Genomic DNA, 21,170 nt, shown 5'->3' on the forward strand with positions numbered 1-21,170 from the left:
GGTTTCACCTCCCCGGACCGTCATTACCTGTACATAAGGAAGACCATAGCCCATACGGTAGGCAGACATCAATATTCAATACTACCTTACCTATCTACGCAGGCGAACTTCCGAAGGGCACCTAGGCAGGTAAACATCTGCACTCCCCACTACCTTGATAAAATCGCACCTGCGCCCGGACTCTAGTCATATCTAACTCATACCCCATCGTTGCTTGCTCGTCTCGCCATTACTGCACTTTCCTTTCACTTTTCCTCTCTCGACATAACATTATGATGTGTCTCGATCCCCTTATTACCAAGCCAAACACAGACCCAATTCCCCAAACCCTTGTTCATCGCCCTGCTAACAGATAGCGCCCATCCACTCGAGCCGTGCCACACACATCAGGAGCTCAAACAGAAAAGTGCGCTCCACAGAGTGCTTCCAACCCAAAATATATCTCCTCATATAAAGGCAGCGCTCTCATCTCCCTTATCACGCCACCTCGTCGTTTCGTTCTCTTCCTGTTCCAAGACCTCCGCAATCCCCAACCGCCGGTTCTCCACCCTTTCCCGCCGGTCATAGCCGCCCTTCTCAGTTATGCCATAACCCCCCGTGTTGGTCGAGACCGGCCCGAACTGCCTCAGCACAGCCTCCGTCAACCCAGGACTTGACATCACCGACGCTGATCCAGACGGACTCATCACACCGTTGCCCGAGCCCGGCGGCGTCTGTCTCGAAATCCTCAGAGGCGCAGGCCTTAGCTTGCTCCTGGGTGGTATGGGAGGAGGCGGAGACGATCGGTTTGGGCTTTCGTTCTCGTTGGTGAGCTTTGTCAGGCTAGGTGCATTACTATTTGCATTGGTGTCGAAAATGGTGGTCCGTTTGTGGCTGGACCACCAGGAAGGGGATGATGGTCTTGGTCTGACGACGTTCGGTTCGACTTGGGAGAGCGGGCCAGTGCCAAAGTCTGGCTTCCGCGTCGGCGTTTCAAAGACGTCGTCGTCATCGACGTCGGTCGCATAGTTGTTGCAGTCATCGTTGCTGTGGGTTTGTGCGTTTTCGCGGACATGGCGTCTTAACGAGGAGAATTGGCTACTGCGAGAGCCTCGGACCACGGGTGGCAGGGCAGGCTTGACGGCCGTTGGCCTTGCGAAAGAGCCGGAGGGTTCAAACTTGTCAATGTTGGCAGATAGCCACGTCTTCCAATCAACCGAGCTTGCCGTTGACGTCTCGCGCCAGCCCCCACGTCCATAGTTGGCTGGAGTTTCTGCGAATGTTCTGCTTCGCCTGTTGACTCTGGCGTATTGCACCGAACCATGCTCGTCCCCATCCGAGGAATAGACGCTCTCGGTGCAGTCTAGATCCTTCGCAGAGTCTGAACTAGTCTCCCGCAAAGGTTGATTCAGCCCGCTCTCATGGTGGGCTTGGCTGCCCGCGTCAGAAACTTGATCACTGGCAGAGCTTTGCTGGGCCCAGGCATTCTGCTCCTCCTGCATCGACTTTCTAAGGGCACGGCGGTAAGGGCTTGCTGTCCTGAAGAGGTATGAGGCGGGGCTGTCGGCGAGCCTCGACGGCTGATCTGCTCGTGTGCTCGCCTGGAAAAATATGTCATTGTGGTCCTCTGTCAAATCGTTCCGGAACTCCTGGCGCTGGCTTGCAACGTCACCAAGCCCGCTAGTTGACAGCCTGTCATGTTCCAGATCTTCACTGGGTCTGCCTTGGTAGCCACCGGAAATAGTCGGAGTGACATCGACAGAAGCGGTTTGTTGCTCATCCCGGGTACCATGGCCACGAGAGAAACCCTCCCTCCTCGAAGCTCTGGTGGGCGTGGTTATGTTATCGGATGCCGTGGAGTAACCTCGCTCAGGGATGGCGCGCTTTATTGTCTCCGGCGTGCTACTTGAAGAGCTACCGGACCGTTCGTGCACCGGCGCGACGGCACCAGACGCTAGGGTCCCAGAATGCCCCTCCTCCTCCACCTGTTCGGTGCGGGCGTTCATGGTCTGCATCCGCTTCACGAGAGCCGAATAGATACGTTGGCTGTCCACAATCGGGCCAAGGGCGACAGCGGTTCCGGGAGCATTGTCAGGGACCCGGAAGAGGTCGGATCCAATGGCCTGTCTTCGCAGGGAGCTTGATGGGATATGTGCGCCATTCTCTTTTATGACGGAAAGGCGGTGTCTTTCCCATTCTCTCCATTGCTGTTGCTCCTGGCTTGTGAGTGTGCTGGGCCCAGAATGCACCCAGGTTGTCAAGGAGGAGCCATCCGACACGTTCCGTTCTCTCTCGCTTCTCAGGCTTTCCGAACTTGCCTTGTTAGAGTGAGCAAGCCTCGGTGACACGACTCGAAGTGATGGCACCTTCACTGGCGGGTTGCGAATGATTCCACAGCGCTGGCCAGTGGAAGTCTCATCCTCACCGTCAGAAGTCGGTACGAAGGTGGCATGGCTCCTCTGGGCCTCGATGTGCTGGCATGGGATGGAAGACGTCTCTTCTTCGGGCTTTGCATGAGTAAACAGGTTCTTGAGTTTGATCTTCAGTGTCCTTGACGCCTTTCTTGCTTTCACTCGAAGCGTCCCCTGCCCTTCTGAGTGGGTTTCGGAAACGGTGCTCGATGCTCCGAAGTCCTCAGTCGAACCGCTGCTGCGAAGAGACTTGGGCATTTTCACGTCGGCTCGGCGACCTCTTAGACTGAAAAGCGCAGAAGGTTTGTATCTGAGTCGTGTGGTGCTCTGCGCGGCCATAGAAGACGAGCCGTCCTCTGGAAGATCCACCAAGCCGGACTGTCTCGATTCCCGTGTGCTTCCTTCCCGACTCGAACTGGACTTGGACTGCCACTTTCGGTTGCCTAAGAAACTCATCGATTTGGGAGCCCTCAGAGTCGGGACGGAGTTCGGGGATTTGCTGTCGTTTGGCTCGGAACGGAAGAACCTGCGCGAAGATGATACTCCCGGCAGTCTATGCTTTGTAGGTTTATTCGTTGCGCTTAGTCCCGGGCCCTCGTGGCTTCTCCTGATGGCAAATTGATCGCTGACCATGGATCGAGATCTGTGAAGACGGCGATATGACGATGGAGCGGAGGCTATATCGTCTTCCGGGGTGTAGTATTCGTCTTGGGCGGTTAGAGCGTGGAGATAGCTCGTAGCCATGCTGGGCAACGGAGCGGGTGGCGGTGCTCTTTGGGGACGGGGAGGTGCATTCAGGGCCATATTATGGCTTTCGCAGCTGCTCGTCTCACCACCCACTGTTGTGTTCGCCGAGTCCGCATCCGAATACCTCGAGTCGAGATCTGTGCATGCTCTTCGACCCCTCGGCGGCACAGAACACGGCCCCATAAACCGTACGCTCCGTCGACGGCGGAAATCCTCGCCTCTAGGCTCATCTTGACTGGCTACGCTCCGCTCAGTCTGTTGCCGGCCAGGAGATAACTGGGCGCTCGGAGGAAACAGTGACATGCCGGCCGTCGCCCGGATCTGGGCTCTGGTGTATGCCTCCTAGGCAGCGATATGGGCGTCCCGTTGTGCTAGCACGGGATCGAGATGCTCAAGAACGACACCATGGGTCGACGACGTGGACTTGCTGCGTTTGAGGTCCGACTTGGACTTGAGGCTGCGCCGACGCAGCATGGAAGCGGTCGAATGGAGTTGTATTTGCAAAGTAGCGATGCAGTCGCACCGAAATAGCAATTCGTAACAGTCGAGGAAAAGGGACTGGTTGACGGTTAAGGCTGTGTCTCTAACCCTATGCCGAGGGAAATGAGATGTTCAGGGCGGTGCCACAGGGAGGCGGACTGTGATCTAGAAACCCGGGTAAGCTTTAAGGTGGACAACTCCGGAGAATCAGGGCAGGCACTTACTACCAGGTACAATACCTGGTAGGTACAGTACCTTACCTAGGAAACCACTATGGAGGACTTTTTAAGTTCCATGTTGGGCAGTGGTTTGATGGCGAGTTGCCACAAGGAAGGCGCACCTGAAGATGCCTGTTCGTCATGGCTCGAAGTGAGAATCGTAATGAGCAGGAAAGAGCAGGAAAGAGCGAGCTTGAGCACAGGTTCTGAGTCTCGGATGATGTTCGACCGCCTCCCTGGCACTTCAAAGTTCAAACCACAAGCACCTTGGAGCACTACGGAGTACAGTCACTTCGATGCCAAATGATCAAATCTTTGTCGACGGAAACAACGTTGATAAACTGACTGACTGAGGATACCCCGAAATGCAAGCCAACCCAGCGATTCAAGTGCGTCCCAAGTCCCATGTTGCATGTACAGTACAAGAAAACTCCGTAGGCTGCCATGATGCGTGCCCATTCCGATATCCCAAGAAAAAAGCCCAGTAACAAAAAGCAGTCGTCATCACATTCCGAGGATTGACTGCCAGCCGCTGAGTCACGGCGACGCTCTGATGATCATCTTACTCAAGCAGCGATCTCCTCGAGGAAGTCCTTGATCTCCTCATCAACCAACTCATGGATCTTCTGGGAGAACTTCTCAGCCTTGTCCGCGAACGACGAGACGCCTTCGGCAACCTTGCCAGAGACGACCTCGAAGTCGTGCTCGATGAGCTTCTCAAGGTCGGAGACCGAGGTACCGATGTCGATCTTGTCAACCTTGGACTTACGGTCCACCTTGTAACCGCCAGCCTCAACGATAGCTGAGTAGTTGTTGCAGCCACCGCCGTTCCAGGCGAGCAGGTTGGGGGTGCCCTTAGGCATGTCGGTGAGGGCGTCCTCGGTCGCAATCTTGAGAAGGTTCTTCTTCATCTTCTCGGGAGTGATGGGAGCAACCGAGTACTCAGAGTCCTCGGCCGGCTGGAGCGAGAGGTAGTAGGCCAGCAGGCCGCAGATGTGGGGCGAGGCCATCGAGGTGCCCGAGATGGTGTTAGTGGCATACTTGCTGCCGATCCACGTGGACAGGATGCTGAGGCCGGGGGCGAAGATGTCGGTGCACTTGCCGTAGTTGGAGAAGTAGGCACGGCTGTCGTCAATAGCGGAAGCACCAACGGTGACGGCCTTCTCAGCCGCAGCCGGCGAGTAGTTGCAGGCATCCGCGTTGTCGTTGCCAGCAGCAACCGCGAAGTGGATACCAACCGACACAGCGGCGTTCACAGTGTCATCGAGGGCCTTGGTCTTGCCGCCACCAAGCGACATGTTGGCGACGGAGCCCTTGAAGCCCTTGCGCTTGCCATCCTTGGCGGCCTTGACCTGCTCGATATGGGACTTGGCAGCCCACTCGACACCGGCCACGACATCGGCCATGGTGCCGGAGCCGTTGGAGCGGAGAACCTTGACGGCATAGACGTTGGCCTTCTTGGCAACACCATACTTCTTACCAGCGATGGTGCCAGAGCAGTGAGTGCCGTGGCCGTTGCCGTCAATATCGGCGTCACCTGAGGGGATGGTCTTGCCCCATTTGGCGCGGCCCTCAAAGTCCACGTGCTCAATATTGGTGCCGGTGTCGATGACATAGGCATCGACACCTTCGCCACCCTCGGCAGCGTAGAGGTACTTGTTGAAGGTCGAGAAGCCCAAGGTGTCCCGGTGCGAGATACGGGCCAAGCCCCACGGAGCGGCTTTCTCAAGCTCGCTATCGCACTTGGTCTCTTCGACGCGCATCGTGTGGACAACGCTGTCGCGCTCGATGTACTCGACCTGGAGCGCCGCCGATCAGCATTTGAGGTACGAATCATGAAGCGGCTGAAGAACCTACATCAGGATGCCTCCGAACTTGCTCGATGACCTCGTCATCGAAATGGCCAGAGTAGCCCATGAACTCTTGGCCAATCTTGTAGGTGTGCTTCAGACCGCGGAAGACATCGTCAACCAGCGGCATCTGGCCGCGCTTCTTCAGATCGGCACGCTCGGTTTCCCGGTTTGTGTGGATCTCCTGGATCCAGGCATGATGGGCCGACGCTGAATCTTCGCCGACATGCTTCTTGAACTTGATGATGTACGAGTTGGGAACGACCTCGGCGTTGGATGACGACAGAATGGGCGCCGCGTCGCCATGGATGGTCCCATAGCTGACACTGGGCGCCGCTGCAGCGTATGCCGCGAATGAGAGAGCGACGAGGCCTCTCATTGTGAACCGAAAGGAAAGGCGAAGTCGAATAAGCCGGCGACTTCAAGGACGCAGAGAGAGAAAGTCGAAACGAATACGAATAACAGAAAGATGAACTTCAATGACTTTCCCTCCTTGACTTTCCTCGACCTGATGGACTGAACGATGGAGGTTGATGATGTGGATGTGGGAGGATGGTAAGAAGGGGAAGGGAGCGAGTTCGGCATTCCTGGGAAGCTGCGTGCTGATAAAGAGGCGGCGGATGGGATGCGTCAGACGTCCCCGACTCGCTCACAAGTCGCAGCCAGGCGGACACCGGGGGCTGGGACCCGCCTCTAGCCAAATCCGGCTAAGTAAAAGGCGGAGCAACCAATGGTGCGCAACACATGACAGGCTCTTGGGTCCACTGAGGCGAGACGGGACGATAGGGTGCCTGCGATAAGGACAACTGGGTCGCCTTATCAGTTGGCAGCACAACTGACACCATCGGGAACGCTTATCGCGTTGATCATGGAACTCCGAACCGAACCTCAAGGGAAATGGTCCTAGCTATGGCAGTGGAAATGGCAGCTGCCTGGTTTCGGGAAATATTCACAGTTACTGTAGGTTCGCCGATAATTCTCACCGTATGCTGAACATGCCTCGGCGGCACAGGCAAGTTGTTGGGGCGAGGCTGCCCTGTTACGGGATCGGCGGCTTGCTTACCGCCTTGCATGGGTTGGAAGTGATCCTTGGACAGTTGGACTGCCCCTGGCCCGTTTGGCGGCTTTGGCCTTGATTCGCAGAAGCTCGTTTGGAGCTCCCAGCTCGTGTGTAACAAGGCAGCAAATGACGAAGCCGGGGAAGCTCATCATTGCTGAGCGATTCCGGATCAAAGCGACCGACAAATGTTGAGCCATCCTCGGCAGCACCAATGCGCCGATTGCATCCATGGAGCGGAAAGTCCTGGTGCCAGGCGAATCTGCATCCACGCCAGGTGTCCAGATGGCCAGACATGGGACATTTAGAAGGTTATGCATATGCTCACCTATACGTACATTACACGTGTAGGCACTGGTCAACTGGTCATGACCGTTCTCCTCTGAGCTCCGCAGCTCTTGAAAGGATATGCTCAGCTACTGTTGGAGTTGACCGTTGTTTTGCCCTGCCCTGCTAGATGCCGTTTGATGCCCTGCCCGAGGACGTCACCAGGGGCAATCCCCACCCATTCGGGGAATGGTCACGCGGGAGCGACCACGAAGCACGTGCGGCTGCAGGGGTTCCCACCGCTTGGGAGCTATCACGGAGCTTCCATCTTCTGGGCCCGACCTGAGCACCTTGGTGGTGTTCACTTTCATTGTAACGTTCAAGTTGATTATACAAAATCTTGGCTCCTCGAATGGAGGTGACGCAAAACGCCAGTGTATATTACACGCCGTGCGCTGCTTGCGAGCCCTTGATGGCCCGCGTGAACTTGGTGTCACTACCTGACTCCAGCCAAAGCCATGATTAAGCCATTCCGGCACAGGTAACCCACACGTTTCAGAGTTGACCTCATAGTGATCCAGTGCTACGATCTGTATGCTGTAATCATAGCCCTCCAGTGCCGGCGAGCAAGAACCCTATCAACTTGAGACTGGCCGGAAACGAGATGCTTGGGTACTGCGGAATCTATCTGAGCACCAAAGGTAATCGGATCGTACATGCACGCAGAAGCCTTGCCCATGCTCGTTCCCCCAATTGCCGGGCGATGGATGGCTTTCGCCGTACGCAATCGGCCCCAGCTCCGTTTTACAATAGGACAACTGATGGCCGGCTATCCATGCAATCATCATCTTTAATGCTGAGCTGATGTCGGCACAGTGTTGTGAGTTTTCTATCTCAATGTCGTCAATTCCAGCGGAACGCCAAGGTCAATCCAGATCATGAGAATCATAAGAATCAAGTGTGAATTAAAGAAGACTTTGAAGTCAATGCAGGAGTCAGCTATGAGGTTCAATCCAGAGTCGATGCTTTATTCGTTCGTACAAGTACAGTCTGTACTAGTACCTGGATTGAGGGTACGGGACACCAATCCAATGGGATGACTTTCCGCAAAGGGGCTTCTCCACCCGACGGTCACTTGTGGCACCCGCCCCTCAAGTATTGATTCAACCCTGGGCACTCGCACCGCCACACTGCCCCTCCGATCGGCCCTGTAAGGCTGCGAGACAGCTGAGAGAGCTGAGCTTTCAGGTGCGGGAAGCCACAGCTCCAGGCTGATACGCCAGTAGACCAGGAAGCCTCCATTGTTACGCTTGACGTAAACCTACATCTGCAGAGCAAACGGTGCTCGAAAGAGAAAGAATTTCCCAACTAACATACACCCGTTAGCATCGCCACTGGAATTCAGCCGTTTCATCGTCGGTGCCGGCTCGAGCGAAAGAGAGACCCGCGGCAGCCTGAGGATGTTGGCGTAAGCACTTCCTCAGCACAACGCACCGCGGTTTCTTTTCCATGACGGGGCTCCGAGCTCGCGCACCTGGACCCTCGGTGGGTGCTAGGGATCGAAGAGGCTGTTGTCGCAGTCGTAACTTATAAGGACCGGTAAATTGGCGTGACTGAGCGCGCAAGCGGACCAAGATGCTCCCCGTGCGGACCCGCCGCTATCGAGCGTCGACATCAGCCTCAACAGTGCAGACGTCCAAGGCTACCGAAGTGCTCCGGGCCCTCCTCGAACGGTTGTCCGACACAGCAAGCTCCTCGCCAGCAGACTCGTACCCGAAGATCGAGGAACTGGTCGACCAGATCAGACAAATCCACCAGCATGTTGCTGCCCTGCTGCCGCCCTCCCCGCCGCAGGACGACCTCCGTCACCTGCGCGGCTTCCAGACTCTGCTTAATGTATTGCGAATATTCTCGGGCTTCTATAATCCCTGCAAGCGCAGCGAGAGCGAGAAGAAAGCAATCTTCGATTTGCTGCATGTCGTCCTAGCCACCCTCTCCACCGCCTTCCGCGGCCACCCCGGCAACCGACGATACTTCCGAGACAGAGTTGAGGGCGGGGGATGGGAGGTCTTGGAGCAGATTATAGCCAGCATTGGCGTAGGAGGGGGAGATTCGGACCTGTGGACCAGCTGCCAGCTGTTCGGGAAACTTCTCTCCTTCGCGCTCGACGACCAGCGCCTGGATGAGCTCTGCCGTTCGGTGGCACGTCACGCGACACCAGATTCCGCCTCAAGGCCGCAGGATGGACAACAGGGCGGGGCGGGGCACAGCGTGGGAACCATTGATGCGAGGGTGAGAGAAGTCGTCGGACCTCACACCGTTATCCACAACGCCGAGATTATCCGAACGGTTGTTGCCTTCTGGGAGTCTATCCCACGAGGTCAGGACACGGCACTGAATCTGGCTTCGATGATAGTTCTCTCGACACTGTCGTCTATAGCATCTGCTTCTTCCTTCAACCTCAATGCTCTGCATGGGACAGGCGTGCTTTCTAGACTGCTGCGCTTGCTCTTCGCCCCAGACAGTGCGCTCACGGAGCCCGAGAGGGACAGAGCACTGCTCCTGTGCAGGTCGCTGATGCACCTGGGCATAGACCAGCTAGCGGACGCGCAGTTTTTGCTGAATCGCCGCGAGGTCGCCGCTTCCGAGTTCTGCCTGGACATGACGGAGCGGTACGCAGGGCCCCCCTTTATCCAGTTTGACCTCTCCCTTCGCGGCCACTCATCCATTGAACTACCAAATCTTGGCCGATCGTTCCCTCCCCAGACAGCGCCAGGATACACCTTCACTGGGTGGGTGCGTATCGACGAGTTTGATCCCGAGTCGCACACAACTCTCTTTGGCGTGTTCGACTCGACGCAGACCTGCTTTCTTCTGGCCTACCTCGAGAAGGACACCAAGAACTTCATCCTCCAGACATCGGTCACGTCCCCACGGCCAAGTGTCAGGTTTAAGTCCGTGGCATTCAAGAAGCACCAGTGGTATCACATCGCGCTCGTCCACCGCCGACCCAAGACCATGGTCGCGAGCAAGGCAAGCCTTTATGTCAATGGAGAGTTTGCTGAGCAGATCCGGGCCGCGTATCCGAGCCCGCCGCCCCCTTCCAATGCAAGCACCGACAGCTTTGTCTCCTTCACGTCGAACAGCACCAAGACAAACCCGGTCCAAGCTTTCCTAGGTACGCCGCGCGAGCTCGCCGCGCAGCTGGGGCCGGGCGTGGTGCGCTCCAGATGGTCGCTGGCTTCGGCGCACTTGTTTGAGGACGTGCTGAGTGATGACTTGCTTGCTGTATTCTACCGCCTCGGGCCGCGATACCAAGGCAACTTTCAAGACTGCCTCGGGGGCTTCCAGACCTACGAGGCGTCGGCTGCCCTGGGCCTCCGTAACGAGCTGTTCCATCCGGGCAAGGACGACGACTCGGACATTCTGAAAGCCATCCGAGACAAGGCGAGCAGCATCATCCCCGAGCACAAGGTCCTGCTGAGCACCTTCCCGCGAGCCATCTTTCCGGCAGACGGGAAGTTCATGGACTCGCTGCTCTTTCGATCCCTGTCGAGGAATGCGGCTAGCAGTCTGCTCCATGCCACCGTCAAGAGCGGGACGGCGGTTGCGGTCAACGGAGCCGTGCCGTGTATCAACGAGGCGCTGGTCAGGCTGAACGGCGTCTCCCTTCTCACGGGCGATCCGGTCGTCGCGACGCCGTACTACTTTGACGACAACCTCTGGCGGCTGGCCGGATTCACCCCCGTGGGCCTCAAGTTGGTCGAACGGTCGTCTACCCCTGAGGAGCTGATACGGTCCGTCGAGCTCGTGTTCCACTGCATCAGCAACAGCTGGCGGAACAGCGAGGCCATGGAGAGGGACAACGGCTATGCCATTCTGAGCATGCTGCTCCGCGCCAAGCTTGGATACAGCGTGCCCGGCTCCGAGACGCAGTCACTGGCGTGGCGGCTCGCCCTGTCCAACGAGGCGAGGGACCGACTGAGTCTGCAGCTCCTGACGCTGGTGCTGCACTTCGTTGGGTACAAGCACGCTGACCCGATCGAGTCCTTCATCATCAACCCGCTCGCCTACCGTGTGCTCCTCATCGACCCCGATACGTGGCGCAGGTCGCCGCCGGCGGTGCAGGAGCTCTACTACAAACAGTTTGTGACATTTGCCGTGCAGAGCAAGCACCACCAGTTCAATAGCCGCCGGCTGCTACGAATGCGTAAGTTTCCTCGACGCAGCAGTCGCCGGCGCCTGCAAAGCTTACTCCGTCTCGTACAGGGATCATCAAGAGGCTCCTGGACGCGTTGAAAGCCGAGACCATTTCAGAAGACATCATGCCGCATTTCATGGCGTCCTTTGAGAGCCTCGTCCGGTGCAGCTACAGTGCCGAGGTCCACCGTGCCATTGCCCTCTTCATCACGTACGCCTTCCACACCCCCGCGGGCTCCCGGCCACGCACGCCGAGGCCGCCTTCGATCCTAAGCGGCCGGCCAGCACCCGCGGCGGGCCTCAGCATGCTGCGTCGGCCTACCCTTGAGGGCGGCCACCCGCCATCTCCGGCTGCGAGCTCCAGGATGCTCAGCAAGAAGCAGCTGGGCGTCAAGATCCTGGAGATGTACACGCGTCTTCTCTGCGAGCCCGCCAGCGTGGCGGACATCCGCAAGTTTGCCAAGACTGTCACGAACAAGGTGATACACGCGGCTGGCTCCAAGAACAAAATGCTAGAAATCGTGCTGACGACCCGGCAGTGGCTGCTCTACCTGCTCGCAGAGAACGACCCGGAAATCGTCGTCCTCGGCTGCAAGATCCTCGCGCGCCTGCTCGTCACGCACCCGTCGGGCTATACGGCCAAGTTTGCGAGCAAGACCGGCGGCTTCTGGATCATGGCGCACCGCCTGAAGCAGTGGTGGGACATCTCCACTCTCTGGCCGATCCTCTTCAGCATCCTCTTCGGATATGACGTTGCGAAGATCAACTTTGAGAAGTCCTTCGACTTCTTCAGCCTCCTGGAAATCTTTGGCAGCAGCCGCATCGTGTTCCCGGACGTGCTGCCCGTCATAACCTCGATGCTACAACACGGCCTTCGCGATGTCCTCAAATATCAGGACGACCCGGATTCTCCGGCCAGCGATGCCGCCACAGCGGGAAGTGCTACAGAGAGTCTCGATGCGGTGCGGACGAGACGAAGGGCCCGGTCTATGGAACTGGGCCAGGCGCTTGAACCGAGAAGTGAGGAGTGGGTCTCTTCAGGCTCTGCGAGGATACTGCTAATGCGCGTCTTAGAGACACGCCTGCCCGATAAAGAGCGGGTCGCCGCGAACGCCGTGGTCCTTCAGACAGTTGTCCGGTTCTTGGCCGACATGCACGCCCGTTCCGTCAACCTCAGGGACTTCGCCCTATCCTCGGACTACATCCGGCAGCTTCTCTCGGCTCTGTACCCCGTCATTGTGAGCTCCGATCCCGTCACCGCCGAGACGGAGCTCAGGTCCAACGACACGTTGAACTTCGAGGGAGGGGATGTCATCATCCGGCCCGTTCCTGGATCTTCGACCCAGGCGATCCCCATCGTCAGGACGACAAACCCGGGGCCATCGGACTTCCAGCCGCCATCTCCGAGTCCGGGAAGAGGCACCCCTCTGCGCCGTCCGTCGTCGTTTATCCTAGTCACGTCGCAATCACCGCCATCAGCACCGACTCCCGCCCGCCTGAACCATGCCATGTCTCCCAAGAAGAGGATCGCCACCCGGAACGTCAGCAATGCGGTACTGGAGGGAATTCTGGAGCTGATTGTCGGCGTATTCACCGACCAGGTCCTGGTCAGGAAGGAGTTCCCGGGGTTCAATCTCTCCCTCAAGGTACCGCCTGGGTTCCAAGAGCACCACGCCTACTTTGAGACGTACATCCTGCGGAACGTCATCACCCACCTGAAGAACACGATCCAGCTGGACCAGAAGGTCCTCACGGAACCCAGGGTTTTGCAGAACCTGGCGCGCCTCAACTTCCACATGGCAGAGGCTGTGTTTGAAGGGTCGTTCATGAACGGGGCCGAGACGATGGTCGAATTCACGGGAACCGTGTTGGAGTACCTGCAGCGGCCCGACGTGGCGTCGCTCAAGAGCGTCCGTCTCTGCAACTCGGCGGTGGCGACGATCCGCTCAAGCTTCTTGAAGTTCACCCTGCTCAGGCTCTCCGACGTGGACGACCCGGAAACTAAGGATGCCGAGGGCCTGTCGACCATGGAGCACCTGCTGTACTGGCAAACTGTGCTCCTCGGCTGTTTGTCAGCGGACGACGACTTCATGAAACTGCTGTGGTACCAGCTCTATAACAGACTGGTCGACGCCCGGCCGAAGATCCGTCTGGTAGCGGCGACGATCTGGAGGATAATGCTGGTGCAGAAGCCGGAGGAGTCGGCGGCCATCTTTCAGCAGACCATGACGCCCGATCAACGGCCATTGGCCAGGGGCTTCGAGAAGCTCACCGAGCTGGACGATGCGACCTTCCTCGCATGGGTCGACCAGCACCGCCCGTCGCTCGACGTTCTCTTCTTTGGGGGCATGTCGAAGACGTGGGAGGAGTTCGTCGCGGCGGAGAATCAACGCACCGCAGACAACGCGCGAGCTCGGGTGAAGGCCCGGAAGGATAAGCTCAAGCAGTGGCACACCGAGTCGCTGGAGCGGGATAATATCCTGCTGCGCCACGAGATGGCCAACAGCGCGTGGATGAAGAGCATCTACTTCACGGAGCACTTCAAGCACCAAAGGCTCCTGCAGGATCAGCAGGACGACAATGCTTTCATGGCGTCGACATTCGCGAAGATGGAGCGCGATCTGTGCCGCCCGGGCGCCGTGTTCAGCGAGGCCCAGGCCATCAAATGGAAGCTGGACCGCACCGAAGGACGGAATCGGATGCGGCTCCGTCTCCTGCCGGAGTATCCCAGCCAGCGACAGCAGGAGTTCCAGCCGAAGAGGAATGATGTCCCTGCAGCTGGTGGTGCGAAGGCCAACCCCTCCTCGACGGGCAATCCCTTAGCGGCGGCACCGGCACCGGCACCGGCACGGGCTCCAACTTCAGCACCGGCCGTCGAAACCGGAGGCGATGGCAGCATGGAGGATCCTGACATCTCGGCCGAGCCGGAGACGGCGGGCGGCGAGACAGACCAGCAGAGCGTTGCGCCCGAGGAAGATTTTGAACTAGTCGAGGACCCCAACGAGCCCGAGGCGGATGACACGTTCGAAGACAAGAACAGAAAGGTGATGCGGAGGCTTCAGCAGGGAGACTCGGTCCGGAACGTCTTCAACATCTCGCGCATCATCGGCCTGGACGCGTCGGAAGGGATCCTCATCATTGGAAAGGAGGCGCTCTACATCATGGACAATCTGTTCCAGAGCGCGGATGGCGAGATCGTCAATGTGTGGCAGGCGCCGCCGGAGGAGCGTGATCCGTTCTCGATCATCATCACGGGCGGCATCCCGAGCGAGCGACGCCAACACGCGGGCCGCGCCGAGCAGGAATCGCGCAGCTGGAGGTGGCAGGACGTTCTCAGCATCTCGAAGCGGCGCTTCCTGTTCCGCGACGTGGCCATCGAGATCTTCTTCACCGACGGGCGGAGCTATCTCCTGACCGCCATCAACCCGGCCATGCGGGACGACATCTTCTCGCGGCTGACGGCCATGACGCCGCACACCCACAATGCCAGCCTGCTGCCCAACCCGGAAGACGGCTGGCGGCTGGAGAGCCTGAGGTTTGCCGACGAGATGCCGCAGACACTGGGGGCCAAGTTCGGGAGCATCTTCAACTCGTCGGCGTGGAATCCCATGATGCGGCGCTGGCAGCGGGGCGACATCTCCAACTTCCACTACCTCATGCTGGTCAACACCATGGCCGGCCGCACCTTCAACGACCTCACGCAGTACCCGGTCTTCCCCTGGGTGCTCGCCGACTACACGAGTGAGGAGCTCGATTTGACCAACCCGGCCACCTTCCGGGACCTGTCGAAGCCGATGGGCGCGCAGTCGTCGGGACGCGCCGCCGACTTCGCCATGCGGTACAGGAGCCTGGCCGAGATCGGGGAGACGCCGTTCCACTACGGGACCCACTACTCGTCTGCCATGATCGTGTCGTCGTATCTGATCCGGCTGCCTCCCTTTGTGCAGTCCTACATCCTGCTCCAGGGCGGCACCTTTGATTACCCGGACCGGCTCTTCTTCTCCATCGAGGGCGCCTGGACGTCTGCTTCGCGGGACAATGGCTCCGACGTGCGCGAGCTGATCCCCGAGTTCTTCTACCTGCCCGAGTTTCTGACCAACATCAACGGCTACAACTTTGGCGTCCGCCAAGGGGGCGGCGGGAGAGTGGACAATGTCATCCTCCCGCCATGGGCCAAGGGAGATCCCAAGATCTTCATCGCGAAACACCGGGAGGCGCTAGAGTCCCCGTACGTTAGCCAGCGGCTGCATCAGTGGATCGATCTGGTCTTCGGTTACAAGCAGCGCGGTGAACTCGCCGTCGAGAATCTGAATGTCTTCCACCCCTTGTCGTACAAGGGCACCAGGGACTTGGACAACATCACCGATCCGCAGGAACGGCTCATCACGACGGGTATCATCCATAACTTTGGCCAGACTCCGCATCAGATCTTCACGAAGCCACACCCGCCGAGGGAGTTCGACCGGTCTCCGGTCAAGCGGCTGGACACTTCGGTCGCGGCGCTGACGAGGCTGCCCCATCCGCTGCTAGGTAGGCCATTTCAGTTTGTCCTTTTTTTGGTTATTATTTCAGTGACGGGAGGCTAACCAGCTACAGAGAGTCGTGAACGAGTCGCGTCGCTGACCTATGTGCCGAAGCTCGACCGCCTGCTCTGTGCCTCGCCGTTCCGTCTGAACCTGCCACCATACTACGACAAGTTCCTTGAATGGGGCTACACGGACAACAGCGTGCGCTTCTTCCTTAGCGACAACAGAAAGGTGAGTTTTCTTGAGTTCAACACCTAGAATACACAGAGAGAGAAGCTGACCAGGCCCTCCCAGCCGGCCGGGCTCTTCGAAAACCTGCACATCGGCCAGATCTCGACCCTCACGTTCGCCGACTCCAAGACGCTCATCACGGCCGGCGAAGACTGCGTCGTATCGGTCTACATGGTGCACTCTTCACCGGGGAAGCCCGTCGTGGAGCTGCACCCGCGCTCGTCCTTGTTCGGCCACAAGACACCCGTCACGCACATCGCCGTGTCCAAGGCGTTCAGCACGATCCTGACCGTCTCGCAAGACGGCATTGCCTTCCTCTGGGACCTCAACCGCCTCGAGTTCATCCGCAAGCTGCCGCTTGCTCGGCCCGTGGACTGCGCGCGCATCAACGACGTGACGGGTGACGTGATACTCTGCTCGGGCCAGAACGTGCTGCTATACACCCTCAACGGCGAGCTCATCCTCGACCAGAACGTGTGCACTGCCGCCAACGCCACCAACGCCGGCAGCAGCAGCAGCAGCAGCAATCAGGACGACGACTTCATCCACTCGTGTGCCTTCTACGAAGGGTCCACGTCTACGGGCGGCAATGAGTGGCTGCAGAACCAGCTCGTCTTCACCGGCCACAAACGCGGCGTGGTGAATGTGTGGCGCAAGACGGTCGACGCCCGCACCGGCAAATGGGTGCTGGAGCTCATGCGGCGGCTGGATCATGTGAATCCCAAGAGTGAGGCGGGCACGAACGTTGATGCGGCGATCACGTGTGTGGCACCGCTCAGTGGGCTGGTGTACACTGGGGATGACGATGGGCGTGTGGTGAGTTTTTCTTATTTTCTTACTTTCTTTTTACTTGTAGGGGTGATGATGATGTTTGAGAGCGAAGCTGACTTCAGGTTGCCTTACCAGTGGGAGTGGAACATAGTTCAGCGGGAGAGGTAGAATAAGCCCCCGGCGTGATTAGACGGATGGGATGTGGTTGGGTGAGGGCGAAAGGAGGAGTTTCCAGGTTTCATGGGGACAAAAAGCGGTCGCATATAGAGCGGTGGGGGGACTTGTATGTTATGTTATGCACGACACATGGTGGGAAAGCCCTAGATTAGCGATAAGCCGGCCCAGCTCTCGGGCGATCGCAAGGAGTTTCGGATGGGCGGCTTTGACGTGCCCTGACTGTTTTTCTTTTGGGGACGGACAGCATCAGCGCCATGCTACCTTCGGTAGATATGGAGGTAGTTGTTTAGAGTTAGGGCTTAAAGCGTCGTCATTGCTCCCCTCCATGTTCTCGGCGCCATTTGCGGCCATCGTCGTCGGCTTGCCCCAGGCTCTTTCTCTCTATTGCCTTTTCCGCCCACAACGCACTTCCTTATGTACAATTGATACAGACTGACTCCAGGGCATGTTGGTGCAATTCCGTGCGCCAGTCAGCCGTTTTAATTCCCAGCCTTGCCCTCTCCGTCTTCCCCTTAATACTCCCTCCTCCCTCATTCCGTATCATCGTCATACCCCGTCAATTTCTTTCTCGGCCCGGAGGGAACTAAAAACGCCGCTGGTTAGCAACAACATCCACCCTCATCAACCATCGCCACCACCACTACCCCTGTGTATCCCCCCTCTTCTGTCCTTCTCTCCCCGATACAGAAAAAAAGCCTCTCAACCACACACAGACACAAAACATACCAGGATAAGTAAGCGGAATCGGCGCTGCGTCCTCGTCCCCAATCATCCGCCGGATCGGCGGCACCGTCACCAGCGTCACAGGCCCCATCGCCCCGATTGCTACGGCCCAGAAGAGCCCCGGCCGCTCGCGCGCGGCCCAGCGGCAGTACCGGAGGGGGCCTGCCCAGAAACGTGGTGTTGCGCCGTTCATTTTCTCTCTCTCTCTCTCTCTCTCTCTCTCTCTCTCTCTCTCTCTCTCTCTTTTTTTTTATTTCGCGGGTGGAGTCCTCTCTTCTTGAAATGGCTGGTCACCCTCGGTCTGGATTGAAAGGTTGTAGGGCGATCTTGGAGGAGGAGGAGGGGTCTCGTTCTAGTTGGGTGGGTGCGTCAGTTATTCCGTCGAGGAACCTGGGAAGGAAATTGTGGAGAGATGGATGTTAGACAGGATCCCGTACTGTGCAAGACCTCGCTCTAACAATTGGCTCCCGGAAATACCTACACTGCAGACTCGAACAAAGCTGTCCTTGCTCGTCGCAACTGCGAGCTCCAAGTGGTGGATGATGCGCACGATTGCGGCGAAACCGCGGCTAATCTGGGACTTGGGACTTGGAGTTGAAAGCTGAAAGCACAGACCGTCGGGTGCATGACATGGGGTCAATTGAAGGCCGAGTGGGTCTGCTAGCTGAGACCCCCGGTCAGGCCTTGGCAAGGCTACGTATGCCGAATCAATGCATCCAATCCGCTGTCTTGGGAGCTCTCGCGGGACAGGAAGGCAAGCTTTCCGTGGCATCAACTCGACGACCCCGAGTTGCGGCCGTTAAAATTGCCCTTCCCCTCCAAAGCTTTCTGTGAGCGTGTATGGGAGTGGGACTTGTTTTGCATTTTCTTGCCCAACATGCGGTCGCTCCTTTCGGTATTGGTGTTTGTGCTTGCGGCCGTGGTGTCGGCCATCAGCACATCCGGCAACAGGCTGCTGGTGATCCTGGACGATGTCGCTGAGAAAGAGAGCTACTCCAAGTTCCTGGGCGATCTCGAGAGTCCGTGCCGTTTCTCAACATGTCTGGACATCTTCCATCTAACTAATTGGCAGGCAGGGGATTCCAGCTCTCGTTTGAGAACCCCAAGAGCGAATCGCTAGCCCTGTTCCGTCTCGGCGAACGCTCATACGACCACATCCTCTTCTTCCCAACCAAGACGAAGGGTACTTCTCCTGTCTAACACTAGGGAATTGGGGTTTGCTAGCTAACCTGCACCAGGCCTCGGCCCCAATCTGACGCCCAACCTCCTCGTCGACTTCCTCAACGCCAAGGGCAACATCCTCGTGACCCTCAGCTCCGGTGTCGCGGCACCCAACTCCCTCGTCTCCCTCCTCGCCGAGCTCGACATCCAACTCCCCGCCGACCGCACCGGTCTCGTGGTGGACCACTTCAACTATGACGCCTCCAGCGCCGCCGACATGCACGACGTGCTGCTCCTCCCACCACCAACCCGCATCCGCCCGGACGTGAAGGACTTCTTCGGCGCTGGCGCCGGCCAGGACGAGGTCCTCGTCTTCCCGCGAGGTGTCGGCGCGTCGCTCGGCGCCAGCGAACTCCTCACGCCCATCCTGCGCGCCCCACGCACCGCCTACAGCTACAACCCCAAGGAACAAGGCGAAGTGGTGGACGACCTCTTCGCGGCCGGCGAGCAGCTGGCGCTTGTCTCGGCCTTCCAGGCGCGCAACTCTGCGCGTCTCACACTTGTTGGCTCCGCCGAGATGCTGCAGGACAAGTGTTTCGAGGCCAGCGAGGTGAGCAAGGCGGACGGCAAGAAGGTCGCCGGGACGTTCAACAGGGAGTTTGCGAAGCGCGTGAGCGGGTGGACGTTCAACGAGATCGGCGTGCTACGGGTCAACTGGATCGAGCATCACCTGGAGGAAGCCGGGGCGACCAATGAGTCCAACCCCAAGATCTACCGCATCAAGAACGACGTCGTAAGTGATACATCCATGCACTTCCTCTATGACCCTCCTCATATTACACACGCGCTAATCGCTATTTGTAAGAAATACACAATCTCCCTGTCAGAGTACGCCTGGAACGCCTGGAAGCCCTTCGCGGTGCCCGATAGCGACGCCCTGCAGCTCGAGTTCTCCATGCTCTCCCCCTTCCACCGCCTGCCGCTCACTCTCGACGCCACCCACTCTTCCGACACGGCGGCCGCCTACAGCGTATTGTTCAAGCTGCCCGACCAGCATGGCATCTTCAACTTCAAGGTCAACTACAAGCGGCCCTTCCTGTCCAACGTCGAGGAGAAGAACACGGTGTCGGTCCGGCACATGGCACACAACGAATGGCCCCGCAGTTTTGTCATCAGCGGTGCGTGGCCGTGGATTGCGGGTGTTGGCGTCACCGTGACGGGCTGGCTAGCCTTCTGCGCCTTGTGGATGTTTAGCGCGCCGGTCGGAGCGAAGAGGGAGACGAAGAAGACTCAGTAAGGGGTAAGGGAGTGATAGATGGAGGTAGTTCCTTGTTATTAAAATGTCTTGTACAGAACGATACACGGTACCGGATCTAGGTTCTCCAAAATATGGCGGAATACACGGATACCTGGGCGACGATGGGTGCTGGCGTAGTCTGCAGTGTTCCTTCTGACTGGGTGTAGAAGCTGCTCACTTGGGCAGACTTGTGGTAACCCAGCAGCCAACACGGGGTTCGGGGAGATGAAGGGGAACCACCCCCCTTCCACCTCCAAAGGCAAAACAGAGTTTCAAGCCCTCAGATTAGCTCTCTTATGTTCCCACTGACAACCAACAGGCAAGTCTACTGCTGTAGACCAGATCCCGTGGCTGCCTGCAAATTTGGCTTTTTGGACCTTCGTCATCACCGGGCACTCTGTTTTGCTCTTGGTTGTTTCTTGCAGGGGTTTCCCAAGAAACAGTTGCGGTATAAGGAAAGCAGAAAGAACAACCGGAACCTCCAGCAACCTTCTCTTTTATGCCAGCCATACCCTCGACTTCCCTCCCACACGTCCCTGGCACTTGGCCAATTCCATACCAAAGAAGAAAATAGTGTATTCCCCGGCTCGCCGCTCCGATTGAAAACTACTTTTCTCAAATGATCATCGGTGCTGCGCAGACGCGTCGGCTTTGGGCCTCTCTGTGTTCGGCCTGCCGGTTGAACGGTTTCCCATTTTTCAGGGACCCCGGGTCGACGGCAAGTCGAGACAGAGACACACCGGACGCCGGCGCACCTCCTGGTGGGAGAGTCTGTCGTCATTGCGGCGAGAAGGGGCAACCAAGACCACTTGGTATGGCCTAGCCGGGTGTCAGGTCGGGACAAAGGGAAGTTGAATGATACCTATGAAACAAAGTAGAAGAGTGTGGGTGGAGGGGCTTGCGGGTCGTTGGTTCTGTAGGTGCTCGAATGAGCGAAGTATAAGATAATGGAAGCCTGCTCAGATATCCATTCTTGAGTTGCCCTCAGCCTCGCCCTTGTCTCTGGATTCTGACGCATATGCGGTGATATGCGCAGGGGACCGGATGAGTCGGGACTATCGGTGTCTTTCTTCAT

General features: G+C 58.0%; 5 protein-coding genes across 5 annotated transcripts; 2 read left to right on the forward strand and 3 right to left on the reverse strand.

Moving 5' to 3' along the window:
• Positions 1–17: 17 nt before the first annotated feature.
• Positions 18–3,905, reverse strand: B0T15DRAFT_519549 (uncharacterized protein). Its single transcript, XM_062868439.1, has 2 exons — positions 3,842–3,905; positions 18–3,782 (listed from the first exon to the last, which is right to left on the reverse strand). The coding sequence occupies exon 2, from the start codon at positions 3,438–3,440 to the stop codon at positions 447–449; it is 2,994 nt and encodes a 997-aa protein (XP_062726596.1). The 5' UTR covers positions 3,441–3,782; positions 3,842–3,905; the 3' UTR covers positions 18–446.
• A 74-nt stretch (positions 3,906–3,979) lies between these two features.
• Positions 3,980–6,304, reverse strand: B0T15DRAFT_408106 (subtilisin-like serine protease). The gene is made up of 2 exons (XM_062865333.1): positions 5,693–6,304; positions 3,980–5,634 (listed from the first exon to the last, which is right to left on the reverse strand). The coding sequence occupies exons 1-2, from the start codon at positions 6,062–6,064 to the stop codon at positions 4,402–4,404; spliced, it is 1,605 nt and encodes a 534-aa protein (XP_062726597.1). The 5' UTR covers positions 6,065–6,304; the 3' UTR covers positions 3,980–4,401.
• A 2,174-nt stretch (positions 6,305–8,478) lies between these two features.
• Positions 8,479–17,132, forward strand: B0T15DRAFT_51070 (uncharacterized protein). Its single transcript, XM_062867872.1, has 7 exons — positions 8,479–11,219; positions 11,279–11,688; positions 11,749–12,229; positions 12,284–15,739; positions 15,806–15,966; positions 16,030–16,782; positions 16,873–17,132. Exons 1-7 carry the CDS (start codon positions 8,645–8,647, stop codon positions 16,903–16,905), a joined length of 7,869 nt encoding a protein of 2,622 aa, XP_062726598.1. The 5' UTR covers positions 8,479–8,644; the 3' UTR covers positions 16,906–17,132.
• Positions 17,133–17,444: 312 nt separating this feature from the next.
• On the reverse strand, positions 17,445–17,830 carry B0T15DRAFT_489470 (uncharacterized protein; the record flags this gene model as incomplete). The annotated part of the gene is made up of 2 exons (XM_062866602.1): positions 17,445–17,497; positions 17,641–17,830. The coding sequence occupies 2 exons, from the start codon at positions 17,828–17,830 to the stop codon at positions 17,445–17,447; spliced, it is 243 nt and encodes an 80-aa protein (XP_062726599.1).
• Positions 17,831–18,514: 684 nt separating this feature from the next.
• B0T15DRAFT_389516 (Dolichyl-diphosphooligosaccharide--protein glycosyltransferase subunit WBP1) lies at positions 18,515–20,095 on the forward strand (the record flags this gene model as incomplete). Its single annotated transcript, XM_062864496.1, has 4 exons — positions 18,515–18,656; positions 18,710–18,820; positions 18,876–19,591; positions 19,664–20,095. The coding sequence occupies 4 exons, from the start codon at positions 18,515–18,517 to the stop codon at positions 20,093–20,095; spliced, it is 1,401 nt and encodes a 466-aa protein (XP_062726600.1).
• Between the last annotated feature and the right edge of the window lie 1,075 nt (positions 20,096–21,170).

Source organism: Chaetomium strumarium, assembly GCF_033439665.1.
Source record: "Chaetomium strumarium strain CBS 333.67 chromosome Unknown B0T15scaffold_1, whole genome shotgun sequence".
Lineage (NCBI taxonomy): Eukaryota > Fungi > Ascomycota > Sordariomycetes > Sordariales > Chaetomiaceae > Chaetomium > Chaetomium strumarium.

Excerpts from the sequence above, each read along its gene's own strand:
- B0T15DRAFT_519549 (XM_062868439.1), bottom strand. The coding sequence starts at position 3,440 with ATGTCACTGTTTCCTCCGAGCGCCCAGTTATCTCCTGGCCGGCAACAG.
- B0T15DRAFT_408106 (XM_062865333.1), bottom strand. The coding sequence starts at position 6,064 with ATGAGAGGCCTCGTCGCTCTCTCATTCGCGGCATACGCTGCAGCGGCG. Across the intron at positions 5,635-5,692 it reads AAGTTCGGAGGCATCCTGAT|GTCGAGTACATCGAGCGCGA; the intron begins GTAGGTTCTTCA and ends GCGGCGCTCCAG.
- B0T15DRAFT_51070 (XM_062867872.1), top strand. The coding sequence starts at position 8,645 with ATGCTCCCCGTGCGGACCCGCCGCTATCGAGCGTCGACATCAGCCTCA. Across the intron at positions 11,689-11,748 it reads CCAAGACTGTCACGAACAAG|TGGCTGCTCTACCTGCTCGC; the intron begins GTGATACACGCG and ends ACGACCCGGCAG. Across the intron at positions 15,740-15,805 it reads GCTGCCCCATCCGCTGCTAG|AGAGTCGTGAACGAGTCGCG; the intron begins GTAGGCCATTTC and ends AACCAGCTACAG.